At 41.2% G+C, this 27,636-nt stretch overlaps 1 protein-coding gene across 7 annotated transcripts in view; it reads right to left on the reverse strand.

Annotated features, from left to right (window-relative positions):
• ARHGEF28 (Rho guanine nucleotide exchange factor 28) overlaps positions 1-27,636 on the reverse strand; it is a 127,302-nt gene that overhangs the window by 17,429 nt on the left and 82,237 nt on the right. For all 7 annotated transcript variants that reach the window (XM_066989042.1, XM_066989040.1, XM_066989043.1 and 4 more), the window contains 22 exons: positions 27,112-27,151; positions 26,713-26,836; positions 25,166-25,298; positions 24,753-24,808; positions 23,208-23,259; positions 22,609-22,756; positions 22,364-22,491; positions 20,705-20,845; positions 19,977-20,227; positions 18,901-19,023; positions 18,416-18,533; positions 17,267-17,521; positions 16,215-16,291; positions 15,336-15,514; positions 14,620-14,714; positions 13,612-13,794; positions 9,503-9,634; positions 8,663-8,763; positions 4,951-4,989; positions 4,814-4,861; positions 2,547-3,026; positions 229-529 (listed from right to left, as the gene is read on the reverse strand). In XM_066989042.1, coding sequence (XP_066845143.1) covers positions 229-529; positions 2,547-3,026; positions 4,814-4,861; positions 4,951-4,989; positions 8,663-8,763; positions 9,503-9,634; positions 13,612-13,794; positions 14,620-14,714; positions 15,336-15,514; positions 16,215-16,291; positions 17,267-17,521; positions 18,416-18,533; positions 18,901-19,023; positions 19,977-20,227; positions 20,705-20,845; positions 22,364-22,491; positions 22,609-22,756; positions 23,208-23,259; positions 24,753-24,808; positions 25,166-25,298; positions 26,713-26,836; positions 27,112-27,151 — 3,204 coding nt within the window. The remainder of the gene's footprint in view (positions 1-228; positions 530-2,546; positions 3,027-4,813; positions 4,862-4,950; positions 4,990-8,662; positions 8,764-9,502; positions 9,635-13,611; positions 13,795-14,619; positions 14,715-15,335; positions 15,515-16,214; positions 16,292-17,266; positions 17,522-18,415; positions 18,534-18,900; positions 19,024-19,976; positions 20,228-20,704; positions 20,846-22,363; positions 22,492-22,608; positions 22,757-23,207; positions 23,260-24,752; positions 24,809-25,165; positions 25,299-26,712; positions 26,837-27,111; positions 27,152-27,636) is intronic.

Raw genomic sequence — 27,636 nt, forward strand, 5'->3', positions numbered from 1 at the left:
TAGCTCTATACAGACACAGACAAGGATATATTTTTTTTGCAAAAGATTTCTGTATTTGTGTTCTATTCTGCTTGATTTCTCATCTACCCTCAACAAAATGGCATGCAACTGTTTTAGCAAAATCAATTGCTTCTGCCACTACCAAGATGCTTTCCTCCCTAGGACTATTCATCCTGAGAGGTGGCAAACTGCCCATACTACTTGTTAACTAAATCAAGTGCTAATTACCATTATTAAAGGCATCCTTGTTGTTTTTGCAGGATAAAGGCATCTGCTGGTAAGGGCCAGTGGATTTCCACAGTTTGTTGGTCAACACTGGCTGACAAGAAGTGTCCATTCTGAGATCCACCTGATTTTCACCAGTTCGTGCTATATCAGAGTTTGAGATGCTCAACCCATATACACCATCTTCATAAACAAGAGAAGAATCTGATCTGTTGAGGCTGCTTAGAGACACACATACTACAGCTTCATTTAAGTAGAATGAATGTTCACGAAGTAAGCGGTCTGACTGATTATGTCCCATTATCTGCAGAAGGAAAAAAACAAACAAACAAAAAAAATAAGCAGCATTTTCAATTTTGTCCAGCACAGAAGAACCCTTATACCAGGGTATATTAAGTTAAATGCTGGACAGAATGAGGATTCATACCACACAGTCACTTAGTTTCCCAGAAGCTAACATCAGAAAATGTTAAATTGGCCATGCATTCAGGAATATACATCAGTAATTGAGTATATTTTGCCTTGGCTCCTCCCAAAACACAGAAAGACTCAGTAATAACTGCAAAATAGCAAATCACAAAGACCCAGTACCTGGGATGTACCAAGGTTAGCTGACTCCTCTTAGGGAGTTAATATTTTGCCCCATGGCTCACTAAGGTACCATTTCACACAGTGTAATCATAGAGAACAGGACTGCAACCACCCTACTGGGGACTGCAAATGGTGTTCAGCAAGTACACGTGGCTCCTGGGAGATGAAAATGCATCTCCTGCAGCCTGCAACACCCCGCAGGTGTTTATCAAGGCTGAGCGCCCCAACAGCAGGAGTAGCAGTGGAAGTGGCTGCAATGTCTGGCCATCCAAAACTAGCTAGGCTCAGAGTGATGGCAAAATTAATGGTCTGGGAGGAAAGGCTGGCTGGTAAATGCCCAGTACTAGCTCTGCTGCTGCTGCAGCATGTGGCATTGGAAAATGCAGGACAGAGACAAGCCCAAGGACTGGAGTGCATTCAGGCCATGTAGTTTACTTGAAATAAAAACACAAGTGAAATAGCCTTACACATGAAATAGTAGGTTAAGAATTACTTAAAAGCTGTGGCTCTTTGACACTCAGGATTTCATTATTTTGCCTCTGCGGCATCCTGGCCATCCCTGAATCCAGCTGTCATCCTTCGACTTCCTCTCCTCAGAAGACTTCAAAAGTCTCATTAATTAGAGCTGATGGGCAAGTTCAGCTTTTGTTTTATCATCCACTTCTTAAGCATTGCCAAATAAGTCAAACTTTTACCACAAGCTATACTAATACACAGTGCCTTCATTGTTTGGGCTGGGCAAGCATATAGGGATAAGTCGTGTTCACACCATGCTCACAAAAGCTGGATGAAAAGGAAGAGGTCAGAGGCCAATCCTTCATCTCCTCATTCAGGCTCAGGCTTAGACACTGAATGGTCACTGCCTGTTATGGGTCAGCTGCCAGCTGAAAAGCTAGGGAGGTGATGGCCTGAAGAACGGCTCTACATTTTTTCTTGTGAAAATGAAAACCTGAGGGGAAGAAAGTTGTTTGGGTCAGTGGGCTTTGAATCCAAGTGAATTGTTTTGATTTACAGGTGCTTTAGAGAATAGCAATGGAAACCAAGACTTTGCCCACTAGTGGAGGGACTCGGGGGCCAGGGCACACCTGGCAGGTTAACACCCAAAAGCTGAGTGCAGAGCCAGCCTCTTTTCCTGCACCCTAAACTTCAAGAAGAATTTAACCATTTTCAGTACTAACACTTAAGCAGCCTCAGAGCTGTTTTAAAGAGCATCACCTAATAATGACCATCTAATAATGACCAACAGTATAAGCAATTATACTATTGAGGCCGGAGCCACACACCAACCTCATTCCCTCAGGGGCTGCTTGTTTCAGAAAAGCAAGATGGACAGTGCAGGGCCTGATAGGACATCACGGGAACCAGGCCCACTCCTGGAGGAGCCTCTAATCCTTGCTGGAGACAGTGCTGCTGTCCAGGAACAACAGCACCACATGCCTCAAGCATTACAATTTAGCTTTCCTACAAGAAGCAAGAGGCACAGTGTATCTTGCCAGAAGTCGGCAACCACAGCAGTAAAGCAGAATAAAACACAATTCTCACACTTCCAATTCCCATGTCCTCAATGTAATACCCATCAGCCTAAGTGTGGCTCCTGCAGGGTTCCAACATTAAAAGAAAGCCCTTGGATATTACCAAGCAGCGGACACCCTGGCATGATGGTCCATTCATCAAGGAACATCTCTACGGCTCTGCAGCTTGGGATGTCATGATGGCATGGAAACACGTACCTCGTAGCTCCCTGAGGGTGACAGCAGGCTGCTTTGGCGAACATGCTTCCAGCGCCAGAGGAGCCTCTTCTGCAATTTCAAATTGTCTCTCTCTCTCTCCACCATTTTCTGGCCCTCCCGCAGCCTCTCCAGGCCCTGCTGGTACTCCTGCAACTGCAGCGCCAGCCCCTGCCGGCTCCTCTCCAGCAGCTCTTCCTGGCAGCCGCAGGCCCGCTCCCGCTGCCCCAGCCGGCCCTCCCTCGCCTCCTGCTCCCGCTGCCGCTGCTCGCATTCACGAAGCCAGCGCTGCTGCTCCTGCTGGAACTGCTGCTTGAGTTTGCCTACGTTCGCCAGCTCCTCCCTTTGTTTTTCTGAGCTCCGGTATTTCTCTTGTTCCTTGAGGAGGGTGAGCCAGGAACCACGTCCCCGACCTGTCTTCTCATTCTCTTGCAGAAGTAACCTGTGGAGTTCTTTGTGGCTGTCCTGGATAGTTAATGCTGCCTAGACACCACAACAAAATCAGACACAAATGTTTAAATATTAACATTCACCCATTTCTGTACTTTAGCATTATATAAAAATGCTTCAACCTCCCTTAATATCAGTGCTTAATGCTGCTGGGGAGGTTACTCCTCGTGCAAGCAGAGAGCTCCATGTTCACACCTATACCAAGAAATGTTTCTAAAAGCACTCAACCATTTCAAGCACTTTTAATGAGGCTTATGGTTTGCACTTTGTGTTACTATATACAATGTTTATGTTACAGCTGGGGTTCTGTTCTGTCAGATGACGTTAAGACACATAGGAAAAATAATATTTCATGGTTTAAGAGGGCATTAAAGCACTGGTCTAGGGAACACTGCACTTGACAAAGTATTCCTAATACAGATGTGGCTTATACAGAGAAAAATGTACGATTTCCAGTGCATCTCATTCAGGATCTAAGGCTCACCTTGCTAACCTGCCACAGCTCAGTCCTATTAACGTCAGTCCTACAGGCACCTGCCAACACAGCCAGGTCATCAGGACCTTACTTCTACATGCAGAAGACCAAGATACCTGTGCCAGTTGAAATCTGCCATACAGTCATTATTTCAGTTTTGATGTTTCAGTAGCTTCTTTTACAACCAAGAACACTACAGGGCATCCCTTACAAGGATGTTGTGACATTATTTGCATTAAAGATTGTGACATCCTCCAGTAGCACAAAATAAATTGCTGGGATTCAAATACAAAAGAAAAGCAAGAAAGGCCTAGGTCTACTGAGGCACTTAGTGCACTGCCTGTCCTCAGGAACTGACATGGGAATCTACTTGAGCAGACATTCCCAGAGAATTCCATCAGCCCCATTACTCCATGCCATCCACCCCCAACTGCACATTTCATAAAGCTAAAGACTCTTTTAGCTTTTCCCACTTTTTTTGGCTCTTCCCCCAGTACTGGGTCAATTCCTGTGATTTGTAAACAGGGCAAGGACAGTATGCTCTGTTTGTTTCTTTGCACCTATACTGCCAGTTTATGCAATTTTCATGGTCTGGACAATAAAGCATGATCCCTTTACTTTACTGCCACTAGTATTAAGCTATTTGTTTTTAATTTTTTCAACATTTTGCCTGATTTACAGGCCTTTTATTTTGCTTTTGCATTGCTTCAATCCACTTAATTTCTAAGCCTAAGGTTTCCAGAATTGTTAAGAAGCATGCTAATGTCAAGAAAGTTTAGAAGTTAAGTGAAACATTTCAAAATTAATCTTCAAATTGCACCTAACTGAGGGAAAAGTAGTTAAAATATTCAAACATGGCATGGAAGAGGCAAAAACTTTAGACTAAAGCCCTAGAGAATACACACAATAATCAACCGAGGTTGAAGTATCTTCAGTGGGTTGACTGGTCACCTAAGTGGCAGAGGTGTTGTTTAGCAATTGCCAGGAGAATATTCTAAGCCAAACACTTACATTTTTTCAATATTTTGAACTATAATTTCAGAAATCTGTACATGAAATGACATCAGCTCAGCTCAAGCCATCATTTTACTTCCTCCCTAGACTTTAGACTGTACGTACATCCTTTTTGGGAGGGAAGTAATCTCCGAGCAAGCATTATTCAGTTCTTAAAAGAAACACATCACTGATGTAAAATAAAAATATATCATATGACAGCTTGTGCAACAGTCAGTAGAGATAAGTATCCACTGACATAATGTCTAAAAATAGTGCAAGATGAAAACAAACCTTAAGAAGTAAATTACCAAGACTAATTACTCTACAAAGTTAACAGTGGAGTAGTCACCTGTATGCTGTACAAGAGACGAGTTAGATTCTGGATTGCTTGTACAATCTAGAAAACAAAAGAGAAGGATTTTCAAAGCTTTGTCCACTATTAACTAAATAGTTACTATATTCTGTCTGGGGTTTAAATAAACTCACCTCTGTCCCTGTAGATCCTGGGAAACTCATACTTCCTTCCTAAAATAAACACACGTTGCTTTAAAAAGTAGTTCTTAATTTTACAATTGTATCATCTAGGTAATTTTTTTTCACTAGTGGAGACATTCATATTGCTAATATATGCAGTGCTGAGTCAAACTCTCTCGTGGGTATGTGAAAAAGGACAGAAACAATAATCTATGAAGACTAATAATTCATCAACACTGTAGTTTCCTTGGAAATCACTAGAGATCCTAAGCACAACTGTAAAAACAAAAATATTTCATCCACAATTTTAATCCTCTTGTGACTAATGCTACACAGAAGAGACATTTCCATTCACTCTTTGTTTACCTGACAGTTTTGAAATACAGTAACCAGACTTCTGTATATACAGCAGAGTGGGTTTAGATTACTTCTAGTAGGATGAAACAGCTCAAGACTCTTCAGAAATCAAGGCATTAATAGAGTAAGAAGCTGACAGCAGTTACATTAGTGGGTTATGGTGAGTGCCTTCGGTGAGCAGTGAGGCACAGAGCTAGGGCTGTGTGCCTGCTGTACTCCGGGAAACCTACTGGTATGGTGACTACCATCCACGGCAGCTAGGCTTGCTGCTTTCAGACAGGGCTCAGCCACTTTGCACTTTCCACCCTATCCCCTTTTTCCTAAGAAGCTTTTTAAATTTATGGGGTGAAGCCACCCATAATCCTTTCTGCATGAAAAACAGCTCCTCTGAGAAAGATAAGGTGAAACAGTGGAGAAATAGAACACAATCCCTCCTGAGGCTACACTGGAAAGACTTCCTGTACGATTTCTGTAATTTTTTTTTTAGGGGAGTGGAGGAGGGCTTGGGGAATATTTGTTCTTTCTTTAATTCTCTTAAGTTCTCTACTGAGCCTCATTTCCCACCACAGAGAGCACAGCAGCTGCTCCATATCACTGCAAAAACTGGAAATGAAGACGAAAAAGGCCAGGCCCCAAAACAGAGCTCACAATGAAGATGAAGTTCAGGAAAAAGGAGCACCAGCTGCTGCATTTCCTCCACAGCTTGCATTCTCCCTCATTATCTCCCTTCAGTATTTCCCTCCCCACACCTTCACCTCCTCCACTTCCTACTGCAGCCCTGAACCCAACAACTTGCCCTGCCACAAGACACAGAGGACACAGCAGGGATGCCTCTGCAGCACTGGGGCAGACACACAGGAGCTCAGCCCTCCTGTGCTGGGCTGCCAACACAAGCAGCAGACAGGGAGGAAGAGGAGGGTGAAGAAGGGATGAAGAGAGAAGAGAAGAAGATGCAGGTGGGGTGAGGAAGAGTGAGTGTATGAAAGAGGGCCCATTCATTGAACAGAGGTGTGGGATCATCTCTACACTTTGTTTCATTCTTTTAAGCCCGGGTTAATTCAACAAAGGAGGTGTACAGGGGAATTCAAGGCCTGGCTAGCTTTGGCATGGCTATGAGGTAGCCTGTGGCCAGGCCAAGTGCCTATGGACTCTTTAATGCAGCTAGGCAGCACCACCTGAGGACTGGCCGTAGTCTGGGCATGGTCCTGGGCACCCTGCTGTGGGTGTCCCTGCTTGAGCAGGGGGTTGGACCAGATGAGCTCCAGAGAGGCCTGCTAACCTCACCCATCCTGGGATTCTGTGACTAGGGGATGAGCCCAAGGAAGGCATGGTCAAGCTACCCAGGGAAACAATAGCATTGTAGCTGCACCACTACAGCTTCAGAACAAGTCCTTTAAGTCCAGTTAGGTCTGAACCAACATATTCAGCTGTTTTACTTGTCCACCACCACCTCCCTGCCACTCTAAATCTTTGTTAAGAGTGATGAGCAGCAGATGTTCAGACCCCAGTGCAGGCTGCCATTCCACAGGTAACCAGCTGAAGACGCAATTACAATGCAGGAGCAGGGGGGTGAGATGGGGACTGCCTCCCACTACTGCCCACTTGGCATCCCAGGAGGAGCATTGTGTGCTCCTCCTGCTGCTCAGTCAGCACCTAATCCCAGAGCTAGGCGTTTTCAGTCTGGTTTTCTGTCTCTTTTCCCAGGCTAGCAGGTCTGACACCAGTGCTGCCATCCCACAACCTCAAGGCAGTGCACACAGCATCTAAAGGCAGGCTGGTGAGCATACTCTGCCTTAGAAAGCCCTTGCCTTTCCTGTTCTATTTGCACATTCTGCCACCTCCTGGTGAATCTGATTCTGCAATAGTAAGATGTGACATGACTGTTGCCCAAATAATAGGCTAGATCAGAATAAGGAATTGGGATGGCTTGCTGGAAAACCTCTAGCCCAGCTGTTGTTCAAAGCAGGGCTAGCTTCAAAGTTAGGTGAGGTTGCTCAGGGCCTTCTCCAGTCAAATCCTGGAAATCCCCAAGGATAAAGACCCCACTGCCTCTCTGGGCAACCTGTTCCTACTTGGTTACCTTACTTTGTGGTGATTTTTTCCCCCTTACATACAATCAGAATTTCCCTTGCTTCAACTTGTAATGTTTGATGCTCATCATGTTGTTGTGTACCTCTGATAAAAGTCTGGCTCTGACTTCTCTGTAACCCCAATGGCATTTTTTTCATGTGGAACTACTGAAACTTTTAATGGGGTAGATCTAAGCCCCTGTACCTTTTATTATTTTATTTCATTTCATCTAACTTCTGTGACCTCTCACTTGAAATTGTACCTACCCTGTTTTTTTCCATACACACTTTTCTTTCTACTCTTCTAAACAGCAGTCTGGTAGACAAGATGACATAAAGCTGAACATGAGGTAAGGTTTAAAGGGAAACAAGTGTTTTAGTAAGAGTCTTACAGAAAGAGCTAGAAAAAACATCCAAAGTTTCAGGCACACAAGTCCTCTTTCTGATCTGATGCAGACATTACCCTAATGCTAAGCATCTACTTTTCTAGCAAACTTTGCTTTCCATTTCGTGCCATGTATCTTCTGTTCTTGTCTCTCCCTTTTATTCCTTTTGTGGTTCTGTCCCTCCATCTAAGGTCTACACAATTACAGTTCAGTTTATTTGCACATACTAATTCATACTGCTCTTGCTGTAACACTCTTTGCTGCTACCTTAAATTTGCCATTTATAATTCTGCCCAGAACTGACTTTTCATTCTGTTTTTTCCTCAGATTTGCTTAAGAGTTACAGGACTTTTTGAAAAATGTGCTGTTTCTCTTCTATTCTTTAATTGCTCCATTTTGTTCTAATTCAAAATTCTGAAGCAAGCTGGCGTAAGACAATCCATCCTATTTTATATGCTTGTTCTGAGGAGGAAGCTCTTCCAATGCATAAGTCTTCCTGGCATTAGCTGAGGTCTATGTCATTGCAGGAGACTCATCATCCTGCGAACAGGAGGAGGGAGTAGAGGGAATACTATCAACTCCACAGACATGGATGTATTGAATGATGACAGCAGAGAACCAGGGTCTTAAGTGGCCCATACAAAAGCATTGTGGCTGCTATCACACCCACCAATCTGTAAGCCTGTCAGGAAAATTGTTTTGTGTTTAGATTTTTTATGATTTTTTTTAACTCATCATTAATTGCAGTGACCTCCACTAAATTGAATTATCTGGACTTGGATGAAATGTGCCTATCCCATGCTTTAGGTTTTGGAACAGTCTTTAGACATCCCTTAAACATTGGGACAACAGTTACATTCCTAGTGCCCACAGTCATAAATACAACACAGGAACAGAAATCAGTTACACTACCTTATACTTTACATTGTCATCTGACGTTTCCTTATCAACAGGAAATGTGCCTTCACTGAGATCGACGTCAGATGATTCTTCAACTTCCTTCATTTCTGCATCTAACAAATAAGACCCCAACAGGATGCAAGAGAAAGGTGTATCAAAGCATGTTCTGACTGCAGAAACAAAGGGCACATTTTTTTCACAGCTACACACAGGATGCTGAAAATACCTAATGCTCTAGAATTTTAGGCTGAGGAAAAACAAGTTTCAAAGTCAGGATGGCATGGCTGGGACAATCTGTTTTTCCTACCTTAAAAATCAGTAATACTTAAATTATGAAAGTTAAGATACAAATACAGCCATATCACTAAAAATGCTCTGCAGCAATGGCTTTTACAGGGCTTAATTTGTATTTTTTTTGTTGCAAGAAAATCAAGTTATACCTTTTATAGCTGAAATTATTGCAATATCAATCCTACTTATGAGCCGGCTTTCAGGTCTTCAGACACAAATTAGCAGCCAGGAAATGGGCTACACTGCAATATACATTTGCTGTGGAGCTGAGCAACAAAGGCTATAAGTCATGTATATATTATGTATGAAGATATACAAATCAGACTCAATAATGCTGATTACAGACATATGATAAGGAAAATCTGCAGTGGATGCAAACAGTCCGTTTGCATTAGTGAAGTTATATGACAATTTACACGATCTGAGCATTTGTCCAAAGACAACTTTTGTTACATTATTTTCTATTGATTCTGCCATAGACTGAGAAAGCTTTCCAAAAAACCAATCCTGTATCAATCACTTCAGCAATATGAATACATAAAAACATCAAATTTTACTCACCACCAGGGAAAGACTCCAAGATTTCATTGGCACTAAGTCCATACTTCAAATTTAATTCTTCAGTATTTTCCTCTGATGATCTGTCTGTTTCACTCACTTGTGATGACGTGACAGCAACACGGAGACTTTCAACTAGAGAGGAAAACATGAACAGTTAGAGGCCCTTTAAATAGCTCCTTTATGCATAAATAAATGACAACAAGTTGTAGAATAACTTAGTCCGGAAGGGATTTTCAGAAGCCATCTAGTCCAAACTTCTGGTCAACTAAATTGGGTCACTCAGAGCTTTGTACAAGCAAGCTTTTAAAATCTTGAGGGATTGAGAGTCACAACCTCTCTGAGGGACTTGCTCCAGTTTTTGACCATTCCCACTGTAATATAATTTTTCATTTTATTTTATTGGAATTCTCCATGTTCCAACCTGTGCCTGCTGTCTTCTGTCCTATCCCCATGCACCTCCAGGAAAAGTCCAGCTTCACAGAATCACAGAATGGTTTGGGTTAGAAGAGACATTAAAGATCACCCTGTTCCAATCCCCCTGCCATGGGCAGGGACACCTCCCACCAGACCAGGTTGCCCAAAGCCTGGCCTTGAAAACCTCCAGGGATGGGTCATCCACAGCTCCTCTGGGCAACCTGTTCCAGTGCCTCACCACCTTCACAGCAAAGAATTTCCTCCTTATATCTAATCTAAGTCTACACTCTTTTAGTTTAAAGCCTTTACCCCTTGTCCTATTAATACACTCCCTGACAAAGAGTTCCTCCCCAGCTTTTCTGTAGGCCCCCTTTATTGGAAGGCCACTATAAGGTCTCCCCAGAGCCTTCTCTTCTCTAGGCTGAACAAACCCAACTCTCTCAGCTTTTTCTCATGGGAGAGATGCTCTGGCCCTTTGATCATCCTTGTGTTCCCCCTCTGGACTCTCTCCAACAGGTACATGACCTCCTTGTGCTGGGGACCCCAGACCTGAATGCAGCAGTCCAGGTGGGGTCTCACAAGAGCAGAGTAGAGAGGGAGAAATCACCTCCTCCACCCTTCCTCCACCCTGGCCATGCTTCTTTTGATGTAGCCCAGGATACAGTTGGCTTTCTGGCATGTGATAGCACATTGCCAGCTCATGTTGAGCTTCTCATCAACAAATAACCCCAGGTCCTTCTTCTCGGGGTTGCTCTCTGCACAGCTTGTACTTGTGCTTGGGATTGCCCTGTTCCGGATGCAGGACTTGGCCTTGTTGAACCTCATGAGGTTCACATAGGCCCACCCCTTGAGCCTGTCCAGGTCCATCTGGGTGACAACCTTTTCCTCCAGTGTGTCGACTGTACCACACAGCTTCAGCAAAGTGTCATCAACAAACTTGCTGAGAGTGCACTCGATCCCACTGTCCATGTCACCAACCAAGGTGTTAAATAGCACAGGTCCCAATACCAACCCCTGAGGAACACCATTTGTTACTTTCTCCACTTGGACACTGAGCCATTGACCACAACCCTTTGAGTGTGACCATCCAGCCAATTCCTTACCTACCAAGTGGTACATCCATCAAATCCATGCCTCTCCGATTTAGAGACAAGGACATCGTGTGGGACAGTGTCAAATGTTTTGTATAAGTCCAGGCAGATGATGTCAGTTGCTCTTTCCCTATCCACCAATGTTTAACCCCATTGTAGAAGGCCACCAGGTTTGTCAGGCATGATCTGCGCTTAGTGAAGTCACGTTGGCTGCCACCAATCACCTCCTGATTTTCCATGTGCCTTAGCATAGTTTCCAGGAGGATCTGCTCCATGATCTTGCCAGGCACAGAGGTGAGACTGACTGACCTGTGGTTCTTTGGTCTTCCTTTTTCCCCTTTTTAAAAATGGGGATTTTGTTTCTCCTCTTCCAGGCAGTGGGAACTTCACCAGACTTCCAAGACTTCTCATATATGATAGATAATGGCTTCTCTGCTCTTCTTCAGCTTCTCTGTTATAGTCCTTTTATCTGGTTGAGGACAGTTGTAGGATCCACCAAGCCTTTTTACTTCAAGGCTTAGCTTTCTCAGCCCCTCCTCAAACATTACATTCTTCATGCGAGTAGAGGAAGGACCACCTCCTTCGACCTGCTGGTGACGCTTCTATTGCAGCAGCCCACAAGGCTGCTGGCCTTCTTTGCCACAAGGGCACACTGCAGGTTCATGGTCAACTTGCTGTTCACTAGGACTCCCAGGTGCACTTCTACAAAGCTATTTTCTATCCAGCCAGTATCCAGCCTCTACCAATACGTGGATTAATCCATCCCAGATGCAGAACTTTGCACTGACTCTGCCTTTTTTTTTTGAAGTTTCTCAGCACATTTTCCCAGTCTGTTGAGGTCTCTTCAGCACATTAATCGCTCCTCCTCATTTGCTGTCAGTCATTAATTTGCTGAGAGTTTATTCAATTCCTTTGTTACTTCACTAATAATAGGTTGAAAAGTACTAGTCTCAATATCCATCCCTAACTCCCTATTAGGGATTTCCCTCTCCCTTAACAACACATTGCCAGCTGGACACTGTACTGCAGATCAAAATCCTCTGAGCCCAGCAAGCCAGCCAATTTTCCAACCAGTTATGCAGTCCTTATGTCACCAACTCAGCTGTAAGGATACTGCAGCCAGTGCAGGCCACATTGATGGCCTTGCAGATATAAAGGTAAAAACATGCGCTGATCTCCACTCATCATAAAAGCCATCGGGTTGGTCAATTTGCCCTCAGTGAATACATACTGGCTGTTGCCAGTCACCTCTTCGCATGTTTGGAAAAGGCTTCTTTGAGTATTTGCTCCATCATCTTCCTAGAGGCTAAGCTGAGGCTGACTGCTTTGTAGTTCCCTTTATCTTCCTTCTTGAAGAACAGTGTAATGATGTTTGTGTTCTTCAAGTCATCAGGAACATCTTCTGATCACCTTGGTCCTTTGAAGATGATAGAAAGCATCCTCACAAAGATATTGGCCAGCTCCCAGAGCATACTTGGATTTATTCCACCTTTCCCATGGATTTGAATATATCCAATTCGCCTAAGCATTTCCTAATTCTATCCTTCTCTACTCTGAGTAGTGCTTTACTGCTGTAGAGTCTGTTGTTAGCTCAGGGACTTAGTATTTGTGTTCTGGAAAATAATCCTCCACACATTGCTGTAAATTCATTACAGTGGGCTGAAAACACATCATCAACAGTAACAGTAGCATGAAAGAAAGTGAAAATTAAAAGTGGGCAGAATCAGCTGTGTCAGTATAGGCTGCTGTTTTAGATAAAATCACATCTATTACTGCATCACTACCTTATATTCTCTATCCAAAGACAAAGTCTATCAATAAACTTATTCTCTGACTTCATAATGATGATGGAGGTCAACCTTTGCTGTTAGGGTTGACAGGTGGTTATTTGCTCATATGTCTCACTCTAGGTGATGCTATAATCTTGCAGTACTTTATAGAGCATACCCCTATGCTGGATATGGCTCAGTTTATCAGGACTCATTTCAGCTAAGTTTAAAAGGAATGTGGCTAAACCTCCAGCTAGACAAGGCATCAGCAAATACCAGTCTTCCTTACTTCAGAGAACAGCACTGTAGGCACAAGGCTATCCAGCCCGTGCTAGATATAATGCAGAAAAACACGGCTCCTCTAACGGCAGGTGCATCTTGGCAAATCTGCCAATATCATCTGCAGTTTGGTTTGTATATGACCCTACATGATCCAGACCTATCATCAAATCAACCTAGGCTGGTGAGGGTAAGGGACCAGATGCAGTATCACACTGTATCCCGTGATCTTCTTCACAAGGCTGTAATGCAAGGAGGCCAATTAAGGAAACACTCCTTGGATACAATCTAACACCACGGTCCAGCCTGCTTACACATGATGTTATGCACTAAACATATCCCTTATCTCACAGTCTGGCAGATACCATCTTATGCACCTGACAAATATAAACTCAAGAGACTTTTCCTCAGCGTCATTTGCCAAGTTTTGACACTGCCAGCTCTTGAGACTTGGTAGAATTGTAACACAAGGCAACATGGCTGTATTTTGTTACCTGGAAATGTCTTCCCATTTGAAGAGGGCAGAAACCATCCCACTCTTCCCATACAAACTCACCTTCTCTGAGTGCTGCTGCCAGCAATGAAGCAGCCTGTGGAGTTTCTCCAGAATCCGGTTTGATAAGGAGGTGAGGCTCTACATGCACATCCTCAAACTTATTCGTATCTACCAGTTGTGCATAGATATGCAGCTTGTCTTCCAAACAGCTGCAGATTTGCTGGTCCTGGTTACTCAGTGATTCTGTCAACAAAAATTGAATAGCATATTAATATCTTTTTAACCTGAAGGCAAAGCACTTTGGACATTCACACGTCTAATGTTTACACCACACAGACACTGCTAACGAGCTAGGCAACAGACTTGCACTACTCCTTCTGCAAGTGGCTAGGAACCGAATTCATCCCATAGTCTGTCCTGCCTGGCAAAGGACCAGGCAACTGCCCTATCCTGATGAGGTGGCCTTGCCTGTGTTCTGGAGCACTCAGCTACCTCCTGCTACACTCACAATAAGCAATGCTGGAAAAGCACTTGGCTCATTCACTGTCTCAACATCAAAGAACATTTACTCTCAGTGGGGGATGCCCTTCCCTGTTTCTCTCTCCAGGAAGGACATTGGTGAAATTTCTCTCCTTACAGCACTTAAAAATGTGGAAGTTAGGTGTAGGGGAAACAAGGAAGTGAAATTTGTCTTGATTAGCAATATTTTCAGACAAAAATAAAAGCAGCAAATGTGTACTGTCATAAACAAGTAGAACAGTACAGTTACTGCAGATTTGAGGTACTTCCACAAATAGGAATCTATCTGACCTTAATGCTAATCTGCTAATAATCCATTTTACCTTTTCTTTTGTGCTCACAGTAATGTAGTAAAAATATAAAGTACTTGGAAAAAAATGGTTCTTTTTCAGGCAACTCCCATCATACAATCAGACAACCCTGGCTTTCTCTGCTGTGACTCTGCATATTAAGCCATTCTGAATGCATCAGCCAACATGCGAATGTTATTCCTTCATCCTAAACTCTCAGGACATGGGAGGTCTCAGAGTGGCAGGAAAGGTATCACACCTTGACATTTCTGAATTCTGGATGCTTTGGCCTCAGCGATACGTCTGTCCTCATCAGATTCATTCGTTTTTCCTTCCTCTTGTTCCTCTGGACAACTTTAGAGATGAAACAAAGGTGGATAAAACAAAATCTGAACATTTTATAATTATCTTCAGTACAGTGTTGCATTCATAATAAATCGCACAACATCAACACCAACTTTTGCTCCAATCTAGCAGCATGCCATTTGCCTACTTCTTTAAAAAGCGGTAACAGGGTATAAATAAGACTGAAGGACTCCTTTCAATCCTGATAAGGTTACATCATGCAGTGGTTGACCCTCTTGCAGGTTTGCAGCTCCCACACGGAGCAGTGCTTTCCCTGCCATTCCTAAGAAACTAATACCAAGGTGTAATTGGGGATTTATTCAGAATGGATGTATGGACACTTGCAGAACTCAAGAAAGCATCCAGTGCCAAAAGCAAAGGTGAGAGAAGCCTAAAATTACAGGTGAGGACATCTGATGGGGAGCAGGAAAGGTCTGTCGGTTCAGTGGTAAAACAGAAGAAAACGGGTAGTTTGGCAGAATTGATGGTGAGGTTTCGGTGTTTGTGAACCCAGCCTCACAGGATAGATCCAGTGCAGTGCAGAATAGAGAGCACACTGCAACAAATACCCAAATGACCTCCTTTCTGCTTTGAACTGCCAAGGTGAAAACCAAAAACCTTTTTCTCTACCTTTCCACTGCATCTTGAATATGCCTCATCCAGCTGTTACGTTCCTCTTTGGAGTTGGTATGAATCTCATACATTTCAGGTCCTGCAGATGAAGCGCTGATCAGAAACATCCCCCTTTCTTCATTGGCTACTTCTCTTACTATGAGTTTCTGAAGAGAGATAACTGAAGGCTTCCGGTCCTGGGGCAGACAGTCACAGTATATTCAAAAAAATAAATGAGTTTCTCATAAAATACCATGCTTCTATAATAAGGCATTTTTTTCAATTAACTGAACTAATTCTCCTACTGGTATACTCAGCCTATGCATGTTCTCACCAAGTGTATGGCTGTGAGAGCTGAGTATTCAGACGTCTTTTTAAACTATTTTGTTAAATACCTTACAGTATTCACGAACAAGTAAAGCCTTCTTTAAGTGCTAAAAAATAAATCCCAGAGGATCAATGACACTGACACATTGTACTTATATAGTATTTATAATAAGTTTGGGAAGTTCAGTCCATGACCTTTCATATATTTTATTCATGTTTACTACTACATTTGCAGTCAAATTATTCTTCTGTTTTGTTTAATAGAACCAGAAGTTAAAATTTATTTTAGATAATTGAAAGAGCCTGCTCTGCTTCCCATCCTCATAACCAGATGAGGCACATCACTAAACATCATTCTGTTGTTTTATCCTTCTTCCCCCCCCCGGAAATTACTTAATTTTGAAGATAAACCACATTTTCCATATACTGGTACATTACTGTTCTGAATATACTACCACGATTAAAGAAATTAAACAATATGTGAGAATAACCTAGAAAGGGATCTCACATTTGAGAAATACCCAAACAAAAATGTAATGTATATATTCAAAAGTCTGATAATATACTTACAACAGCTGCAAAGATATATTTTTGATCTTTTTCTTGTAAGAACAGCAGCACATCAGTTAGAAGCAGAGCTAAGGTGTCTTAAAATGAGAAAAGATTTTTTTTTAATGAAAGGTTATACTTAACACTATACTTAATTTCTTCTTTTATACTTTAAAAAGGAAGAAACCCTGATCAATAAGTCTCCCACATAATCCTACAGTAAACTAAACAGGAAATAGCTGGATTGACCTATGGTCTGCACAAAGCAACTGCAAGACATCACTTTGTACCTCCTGGGAAAGAACACACTTTCTACTATCCACTCTCCTGCAGTACAGTGCTGGAGATGGCTACAGTGCTGGCCCATTGAAAGAAGAAACCCTCACTCAAACGTCCCCCCACATTTTCCAGGCCACTGACAGGCAACCTGGCAAAGAACAACTCACACAAATTTTGTTTTGCCTATCACAGCACAGTATGAAAGCATTTCTGGAGTAATAGTGAGCAGATAGCTTTGTAAAGCTTAAAACAAATATTAGTAAGTTTCAAAAACCAAACCCCAACATGTGATTAGAGTGAAAATCAGACTGTGGGCATGAATGTGAAAACTGGGCTCTGGCCATATTTGCCTCCACGTTTTCTTTTCCACTGTCTGTGTACCAGTACCACTGAAGAACCGCATGTAATTTTAATGCCGTATTTTCAATGGTCAGTGCTGTGAACAATATAAATATGCAAGTCAAGAATCTACATGGGATGAAGCTGCAAACTGTGGGAACTAAAAGAAGTGGCTGGAAGAAAAAATGCAACTGATAGTAGAATGTACAAAATTTACAGTTTCCCAGGTACTGTAGGCAAACTTGTTATTTTAAATACACAGTGGATTACCTATAAAACATGGCAGCTTTTGGAATTACTCTTCCAGCAATTTGTGGAATATTCTCAATACCATTCACCCAAAAATCTGTGTTTGCAATACTGTGTAACAAAATATTTTCATTCTTAAAGCAAACAATCTTTATATGTTACTTGCAAATAAAGAGTTAGAGGACTTTACTGCTAGGATGCAATACCTTTGAAACGACCAGTAGCTGTTTTCCAGTACACTAAACCTTCATGCAGAAGTACACTGTCTTTTCTCAATAAGTCTTGCTTCCTAAAAACATGGCCACTTTTCAGCTTTGTGTATGTTTTGTTTTCAGTCCGACTGAGAATTTCCAACAGCTTTTGCTTTTTCTCATATTCATTAACTTTCAAATCTACTGCTGCAATTATGTCCTTAATTAAACGAAGGGCTTTGCATAGGTCTTTATGTTCTTCTGTTCCTTCTGTAGGAAACAAAAAATAAACAACATGATAGTAACTGACATATTCAAGAGAAAATATTATTCCTTACTTTCTCGGAACTAATCAACATGATGCAAGGCTTAAATTGATAAATATGTCATTTTAACTTGAATCCAGTAATCAACTTACTAGAAATACTAGAGATATCTGCCTTTGGTTTACCTGTTAAAAGATGACAGGTACCTCAGATTTATTCATCAGTCAAAACTACATGTTGAATATTTCTGACATATTTATGAGCTGTTAACATCTCAATTTTTTTTTACTGTCTAAGTAAATCATATATTACTCTTCTGGTTAAGAGTTAGAAAGAAATTAAAATAGGATTTCAAGGATTTCAAAGACAGCTTCCAAGGAAATTTTGCAACTTTCTACAATATAGAAATATCGTATAAAAACTTTCTGCGGTATTCACTTATTGCCCATTTTGAGGGTAATATCTGTAAGCTTCTAGCATTTCTATAATATTCTACAATATTGCAGGGTTATTCAAACTTTTTTTTGAAAAGACGAACAATAATTTGCCTAACTTTACAAGATCCTTCACTGCAACTCATTTTGAAGAACATGCACATACTTGCCTGAATTAATTCACATCCTCTATTCAAGATCTTTTGCTAAAACATGTTCTACTGGACTTCTAGGACTTACCTGGCTGGAATCCTGGAAATTTTCACATCCTAACTTTGGTAAAGACTATTTATACTAGACACACAGTTTAGGTGATATTTGCCTGAACAGTAGTTACTTACATTGCTGTGTTTCTCTACAGAACAGTGAATTCCATTCTTTATATAAATTGTATCAGTGCATATTCCTTACACTAGAAATTCGCTGTGATTCCAGACATGAAGCAACACTCGGTTTTTATTCACCTTTTGTGTACAGCAATATCCTTTCAACCAGAACAGGGTATTTGGTGATTCGCTGAGTGACAAGCAGAATGCATTCAGGGATTCCTCGGCGTCGTGCCAACAGGTTGCTGTTCCTCAGCTGTACAGACACAAATACACACCTTAAGTAGTAAATGCTTATCAAAGCACCAACTGACTCATAAGAAATATGATCTCAACATGCTAGACTAAACTGAAATGAAATGCTGGGTTATCTGAACCATCCCCAAGAAAGATTTGCTGCCCTGAGGGATGAGGTATGCTACAACAGAAACATGTATGTAATATACACTGGATGCCAAAGCTTTCAAATATTTGAAAGAAAAATGTAATTTATCAGCTCACTCATTAAGAATGAAAAAAACTTGCCGTTTTTATTAACTATTAAAAGAGAGTTACTGAATATAATGTTGATCCTAAATTTTAAATAAAGGCTACATAGGGATCACATTCATGTGGAAACATACCTTAATAAAATTCTGGAATTTCTTGTTTTGCTGCAACTCTTTGAAGAGATTAACAGCTTCTTTCTGATGGCTGCAAAATTCCCCATATATTTTCTTCATTTTGGTTGCATTTTCCTCTGAAAACTGAAGAAATTAATAATTAAATTGTGCTCAACATCGCAACTAACAGAGAAGCGTATACCAAGGACTAATGTATTCTGTACATATACAGAACCTCTAACTTCTATGCTACTTGTTTCTCAAGTTCTCTGAATGTCACTAACAGTGCCTGTCACCACAGAACAAAAAACAGGCTAGCCATTTTAGGAGCAAGGAGAGGAAGGTAAGCTGTAGAGGGCACAAGCATGACAATCCTGCCAACAATGGCTAGACCAACTAGTATAACACTGCTTCTTTTGCAAACATGATCCCTTTGAGGCTTATTTGCATTCATCTGATCTCCCCATCACTTATAGAACAGATAACAACTGTTCAGCTTCTTTAGTTCAGCAGGGTGAGAACTGACTGCCGAAAGGTGAAAAGCTGCACTCTACTCATTGCAAGGAACTGAACTGTTGGCAGCAAGCAAGCAGAATTAGCTAGCAGTACTACAGCTACCATAAGCACATGTGACGACCCCTCCTCTAATGAGCAGCAACCCGAGATACACCACACCAGACCACTTTATGAAATGAAGAAATGAAAGGATATGAAAGAATATGAAGAAATTAAAGGTTTGTGTTCCATGATTAATTATTCACACTTCTGCTTAGCTGTTAACAAAATGAATCCATTGCTACTGTTTGAGCAATCCATGGGAGCAGCTTTCTACCATGAACACAATCTCAAATTCATCACTTTCTTTGTCACTTGTACCATGTATGTACAAGTTCATCCCCCTGTTTATCAGAGTTACCTGTCAGTAATTATTTTCTCTCATTGCTATTTCACCCTGCAATAACCTGAAGGGGACAGTCTCTGAATTTAATAAGGCAACACTAGCCCTCTTCTCATCCCCTAAAAAGTTTCAAACTCAGTAAATTGTTTAATTTGAGAACCCTGAGTACATGAAGGATTAACAGAGCTGATGTCTCTACCTGTTGCACAAGAATGTCTCCAATTCTATTGATTACAAAATTACGGTCACTCCCCACTTCACATGATTCCTGCCGTCTCTCCCTCATTCTCCAGAAGAATTGCTTGTGGATCTCCAGTAGCTCATCTAAGCAGGGGAATATCCTATCCACTGTGTTGTGGTCCAGTTGTAGTTCTTCTTTCATTCCCTTCCTGAATATTTCAGACATAATGAACAGGGTATGGATGTGATGCACTTCTGTTTGCATCAGCTCTGCAGTATAAAAGAAAACAGCATAGTGTAGTAATCACCTGAACATTTTAGACACCTTCTGTGATATATTATAGCAGTGTTCAAACATATGCTCATAATCAATTTTCTTTGTGAGCCTCAAACCTAACAGATTACGTCAGTAGGAAGACTTAATATATCTAGCTCTAGCTCTATCAGCTTTTTCAACTGTACCCCACTGCCCATGCCAGGATAGCAACTGATTAAACTGGGAACTGGATGAGGTCTCTTCCAACCTCAACCATCCCGTGAACAGGGTAGACATGTCTTTGGTAAACAATACGCTCCTACATTTGCTTAGCTCTAGAATAAGCCATAATCTGTGACCAAAAAAAAGTTCTTTGAGCCTTATTATTCTAAACTGAGCCATTCATTCTTCCACACATAGAATATGTCAGGTTCCCTCTATTTTCTACACCCAATTGTTTCCAAACTTACATGAAGCTTTGATATACTGACCAAAAATGACATCCTGCCTCTTGATGACATCCTTTTCTTGCTTGCTACAGAATGTTGGGTCCACAGCAAGACTCCAGGACTCTGCTTCAAACTCTTGTGCATACAAGCTGAGGTCAGTCCACTGAGATGAATCCACATCATCTGTGGGAAAACATATATCTCATATATACCAGCTGTATGAACATTAAGGGACACTCCTTTGCACACACACATCTATTTGTAAAGTAAAGGGGACACATCATAGGTATTAACTTTAAACAACTTCTGCAAATGCTGGCAATTGGTTTTATAACAGAAATGCTTGCCAGATGTCAATAGCATTACTGAAGTGCTGAAATGCAAATGTGACAGCAGGGGAGAAGAACAAACAAAGAAGATCTTTTCTCTGATTAAATCCTTTTATCCTTCTTCGCTTGAAGAAACCTTTTAAATTTAAGAATAAAATCCAACAGTTTCAAAAGTAGCTGTGATGTTCGAGGGCCACTATTCATTTTGCATATGTCCTGCATGGCATATCCACACTACATTTTGAGAACGGACTCCCTTCATCTTTGAAATTTAGCCTCACACCTACCTACAGAAAATGCCTATATCTATTCACCTCACAAGGATGTGTATCCATTTTAGGAGGGCAGTTTACCAGCAGGAGATAAGATTTGGAATCACAGAATGGCCAAGGTTGGAAGGGACCTCTGAATATCATCAAGTCCAACCCCCCTGCTGAGCAGGATCACCTAGAGCACACTGCACAGGCATCCAGACAGGTTTTGAAGATCTCCAGAGGAGACTCCACAACCTCTCTGGGCAACCTGTCCCAGCGCTCTGTCACCCTCTCAGTAAAGAAGTGCCCTCTCATATTCAGCCAGAACCTCCTTTGCTTCAGTTTGTGCCCGTTGCTTCTTGTCCTGTTGCTGGGCACAACTGAAAGGAGAGCAGCTCCATCCACTAAACAACCTCCCCTCAGCTATTTATCCTCATTCATGAGGTCTTCCCTCAGCCTTCTCTTTTCCAGGGTAAACAGGCCCAGTTCTCTCAGCCTGTCCTTGTACGACAGGTGCTCCAGTCCTCTCATCATCTTTGTAGCCCTCCTCTGAACTCAATCCAGTAGCTCCATGTCCTTCTTGTACTAGGGAGCCCAGAACTGGACACAATACTCCAGGTGTGGCCTCACAAGGGCTGAGTAAAGGGGAAGATCACCTCCCTCAGCCTGCTGGAAACACTCTTCCAAATGTACCCCAGGATACCATTGGCCTTCTTGGCCACAAGGGCAAGATTGGAGGGTACTGGGGAAACAGAAGGGATGTAGGTTTATGTTTTGCATTGCATGTTGACAATAGAAACGATTAGGCGAGTGCAGAAAGAAAGTACATTATTTCTGCAAGGATGCCAAATATATTTACCCTATTTTTTTCGAGTGGCAACACCACACAAAACTATTCTAAAATTTATCAAAGAGTTAGTTACCAGGAAGAAACAAAAAGTTTTATTTTAAGACTATTGTGTCTGATTGTATCACTTTAATGAAGGACTCAGTTTTAACTAGCAAAAATAGGTTGCTCATCTTTTATTAAGCACCTTCCTATATCAACTAATGATTTTTTTCTATTTTGCTCTTTGAATATAGGTTATAAAAGGCAACATTTGTATAATACTTCTCACCTTCCATCACAAATGAATCCACTGAAGGAAAGGTCCCTACTGACTGTAACATCTCCTCAGAACGTGACTTGGACCTCCAGAAACTAGTCTCAGAGTCTTGGTCAGGAAATGGCATAGATCTTCTATAGCTGGGGAAAAAATTAAAAAAAAAAAAAACCACCACAAAACATTTATTTAATGGTTGCAATTTTCCCAGAAATGCCGAATTATATATTTAGCATAGAATCTTGGTGGCTACCCTCTACCTTTCAAAACTGGCACTGGGGACACTTTTGGACAACGAGTGGGACTGTTGCAAGGCTTCCCTCCTCCCAGCAGACATTCCAATAGGCACAGAGGAAGAAGGATGCAATGAGGACAGCACAGTCTGTGAAATATCTCCAAGCAGTGAATCTGTGAAGCAAAGCACAAAACAGCATTTTGACAATGTATAGCATATATTAATAGCATAGTTAAACTGTAAAATGCTGTCTGGTTTTCTTATAGACCCATACCAGGTACCAGGAATGTCCTCCCAAACATGGTACAAGACTGTAATATTCTACCACAGAATACAAAGATAAGTCTCTCAACAAAGTGGAATAGCTCCAGTGTGGTTACTATTGATAAGAAAACAATGTCTAATCATACATGCTCTCACATTACAACCTGAACACCAGAAGACCCAAATATCTATGCATATGGTGAATGACATACTCAAAAGCACAAGACAGAACTAGCTATTTCTGATTTTCATTCCCGTGAATGATGAAGGAAAGATTGTGTTGTCATTCCCCTGACTTTTTCAAAGAGGCTTAACTTTGAAGTGTCACATTCACACATCCTAGCCTACAAAAATACTTACTTGCTATACCAGTTGGGGGCTTGCTTTTGTTATGGTACCTCTCGTGGGATTTCTGAAAAAGAATTATTTTTTGAAATAACAAATCACAGCTGACAGCACACTGAATAGTCAAGTTAGTAATTCACTTCCACGTATCATAACAAAAGGGCTTCAAGAAAATGGTCCTAAATGATGTTCCTAATTTCAACCAATATCAAATAAACCTAAGTCAAAGTAAAACGTTATTTGTACTACAATACAAAACTGAATCTATTTATTCCAAACACAGTTACTGAGCTACTATAATATGCTTTTTCTATATCAATATTGCCATGAAGGCTGCAAGAAAAGGAGATCATCTTCAGGGCTTTATATTCAAATACACTTGAAAGACTTGTGGCAGGACGCTGCCCGAGGAAGCCTGGGCTGGGTGTCAAGAGGCAGAATCAACCCTTCTTCCGAAATGTGCTTTGCAAAACCTGTCGTGAAAGGCTGTTGTGCTTAGACATGTATTTCTCTTGAGGTGGTTCAGTGAATGTTTTCCGTATCTCATTCTTGTTGAGATGAGTCAACAAGAATGGTGGGGAAAGGCCCTTGTCTCCTCTTGACAAATAACCTATCAGTCCAAACAAATAAAATTGCCAGTTCAGCTCTCCTAATGTCCCCTAGTTGGCCAGAAATGTGTGCTATAACATGACAGCTATAAACAAAACAAATAAAAATATCTGTTTTACATCCAGTTTAAGCCTTGTTTACCCTGAAGACTCTGTATGGAAATATTCTTCCTGCAAGCCACCATGATACAAAACCCAGCTACACCAGAAAGACACACTCCAGTGATTTGAAGAATGACTTGCATCACTGTGGCACACTTCTTTGCTAGTCCCATTTTATTCCATGAGGGCAATAACCTTACACATCTATTTTTGAAAGTGACATATTTCTTACGATAACTTCACCATATCTGCATACCTACTTAAAGGGAAGCAGCCTGTATATTCTCTAGCCTGATTTTGCCCTGTCTGCAGTGGTAGCTGAACGCTGGGGGCGAGTGCCTAGGCAGGCTGTGGAGTGTCCTTCATGAGAGATTTTCCAGAACACATCAGAAAAACATCTGCCAAAATTGTTATCTAAAGGTCAGCTTGTCCCAGAGTAACGAGATGGACTAGATCACCTCCTGAAGTCCCCACCATCACTGCTTTCCATTATTACAAACATATAGGACCGCATTTCTGCAAAAGGGGTATCCATGACTTCGGGCTGCCTTTCTTTTTAATCCCTTTGTATACCCTCCAGGCACACCATTTCCCAACTTGCCCTTGCAGTTCTTAAAAAACACAAATAACACTTTAAATTTATTTTTGACCCTCTTCTAGAAATTCTAGTTCAAGCACAGTGCTTGCTCTGTTGCTCACATTAGACATTTTAATGCCCTTGTAATGGTTTTCATATAGACATTAGGTCTGGAAAGGCTAACTGTGCTTTCTGGTTTTTTCTTCACTTTGTTTCTAAACCCCTTGGAAAGCAAATATTCTCTTAAGAGAACAGTGTGGTGTATGAAGTTACCTTGGTGCAAACAGGAGCACACTCCTTACAGCTCTTATGGATAATCATGTTGCAATCTGAAAGAGAAGGTACATTTCAAAGCCTGATCCTGAACAGGGTCTTCAGCGTGCAGATGATGTTATTCTGAGGCTTCATCACTTTTCCTCATTCAGATCCCCTTACTAAAGTATCCTTGAGGCTGCTCTGATGCTACAGCCGGAAGGAGTCTCTGCCTGGAGATGGCTGTGGTCCCTTCTGAAGTTGTCATCTGCTGTCCTTACCCCCTTCTCCCCTGCCAACCTCAGCCCATTACATGAAGTAGGTACTTCCAAATCCAGGCAAGGTTTCTTTTTGACATAAAACACTGAACCAGGATCTCCAAAGCAGGTTTCAGAGCACTGCAAATTCACACACAAAAGCCAGCAACTACTTACAAGAACACTGAAGGGACTCCTTTCCTAGGAGAGCCTTTTCACAGGCCATACATGGCATAACTCCTGAGAAAGTCCCATTTATAAAATTATGTCTGGTCAGTTTCTCTTTATCTTTGGTATCTTTATTTTTTGTCTTCATCCCCAACAGCACAGACAAGGAAAAAAAAAGGGGTGGGGGGGTCGGGGAGAACATTAGGAAAGAAGATAAAGTGATTCAACCTTAAAAACACTACAGCATTCTCTTAAGAGCAGAAGATTTTAAAACATTCATTCCTTGTCCTGGAAGACTTATAATAGTATAATATATTATTACATCTGACATTGTTAAAGTTCTAAAATGATAAAGGCATTAATTTCACTGGCAGCTAGGCCAGAAAGCATGATCACAAGGAAGACCAGCATTTATAAACCTGCAAAAAGGAAAGGGCCAGAAAACAAAATTTAGGAAGTCTTATTGACTTTCCACATACAAAAAATATTTTTGTTTGTTTGTTTGTTTGCATCTCCTTGAGGAGTGCAGGCAAACTCGTGCCTGCACAGTTAAAGCTGCTTTCACATAACCTTATACAAACTGTCTTCAGATATTAAATGACATTGGAAATAACCTATTTTCAATAAGTGTTAATGAATTTAATAACTTTTGACTATTTTTACAGTACTTCTATTGGTGTGAGCACACATTCCTCTGAGCACTTCTGGTAGTCATCCTTTAGGAGACCACACAGAAACACGTTCATGTATGGCTGCTGGACTGGACATATGTGTTCACAGCGAGCTCTGCCTCATGGAAAGATCTTACCCCAGCAGTAGTTTGCTAACCATCTTGATACCCACATATGTTAGGATATCCTGGGGCACAGCAGTGTGCATTAGAAAGCCTGCAAAACTTCTGAAACATCCCATAGGCCAAATCCACCTCTCAATCTTTTAATTGATGCCATTCATCTACACTTCAGGTATTTCAAAATTAAACCACAAATATTGTCATCTACCTTTCATAACATGTATGTTTGACCAAACAGGCCTTGAATCTGCAACTCTTTAATGCTAAGCAGCATTTACTCATACAAGAAGTACCATTAACTTCAAATAAAGGAAATTCAACTGATTAAGTGCCCATGTACAATGATTAAGTGCCCGTGCTACAGACTTGAGCACTTATTGAGAATGATTACAAGAACAGGAATATATCTTTTAATTTTATTTAACAGAGAAAATTATTTCTTAAAGGTAATTCAGACATTTCAACTTTGGGTAAACAATAAAATGAAATTATTAATAACATTAAAAAATGGCACCAGCACCAGTTGTTGTTCAGCTAAAGCTATTATTTAAAATGAAAGCTGTTTTTCTAATACGAAAGCCTTTTGAGGGTATTCTGCATATACTTTAAAATTAAAAGATAAAGACTGATGTTTCTTCCTATTACATGTTTTTTTGCAATAAAGAACAAGCTATGTCTACATAAAAATTTAGATTCTCAACTACAATTAATTTAATCAGTGACATAATTATAGATAATAATATAGACATAAATCTCAAATTACCTTGCACTTATTCCGCGTGCTAGTCATTCTGTTCATCAGAAAACTGAAAGTCCGACTCACTTTACATTTTTCAGATTCTGCTTTTGAAGGTGCAATATACTTATTCCATTCCTCCTCCTGAATCCTAGAAACACAGACCGGGAAAAACAACTCATCCCAGTGGGAAACAGAGCAGAACCTGGATGGGGGTTGCTTCATCTAACATTTACAGCTACAGTGTTTAATTCTGGTTTTAGTTCTCGTTATTACAAAGGTTATAAATACTCCTTTTTTTTTTTTTTTTTTTTTTTTTTTTTTTTTTTTTTTTCTTTTTTTTCCCCGCTCGGCTCCCTAGGTGGCAGCACGCTTGCACAGACCCGCTCCCGGCTCCTGGGGACCCGTGCGCGACGAGCACCCTACCTTTTCTCCCGGGAGTGCTCGGGCAGGCTGTACGCTCGCTCTGCAAGACACAAGCAGGTAACCAACACTCAGGCTGGGAAGACACCACGCTCACGGGAAACACGCGACCTCCACCGGGCCGTAAGCTTGTCATTAAGCGCTTGCAATGTCATTTTAAAATTAGGGAAGCAAAAACAAATAGGTACATTAGAAGCAGCTTTTTCTAGGGTAACACCACTGCCGACTGGGCTGCAGTTAGCTGGTGGAACCTGACAGAACTGAGATAGACAGGTATCAGCAAATGCCGGCCTCTACAAACAGTCTTAAGAAAAAATTAAAAATATATATATTTTTTCTTAACAACCCAGACATGAATGATTCATACTCCATTTTGCTTTTTAGCAGATCTGTCATAATATATCTTCATGATATTCTTCTAACATTCACAATTGCCTGTTTAATGCAGCTTTATCTAGAACACTATTTAAAAATAAAAAAATAAAAAACTTTTCTGAAAGAGGAACAGTACTAGCCTATGTTCTGCAC

Source organism: Anser cygnoides, chromosome Z, assembly GCF_040182565.1.
Source record: "Anser cygnoides isolate HZ-2024a breed goose chromosome Z, Taihu_goose_T2T_genome, whole genome shotgun sequence".
Lineage (NCBI taxonomy): Eukaryota > Metazoa > Chordata > Aves > Anseriformes > Anatidae > Anser > Anser cygnoides.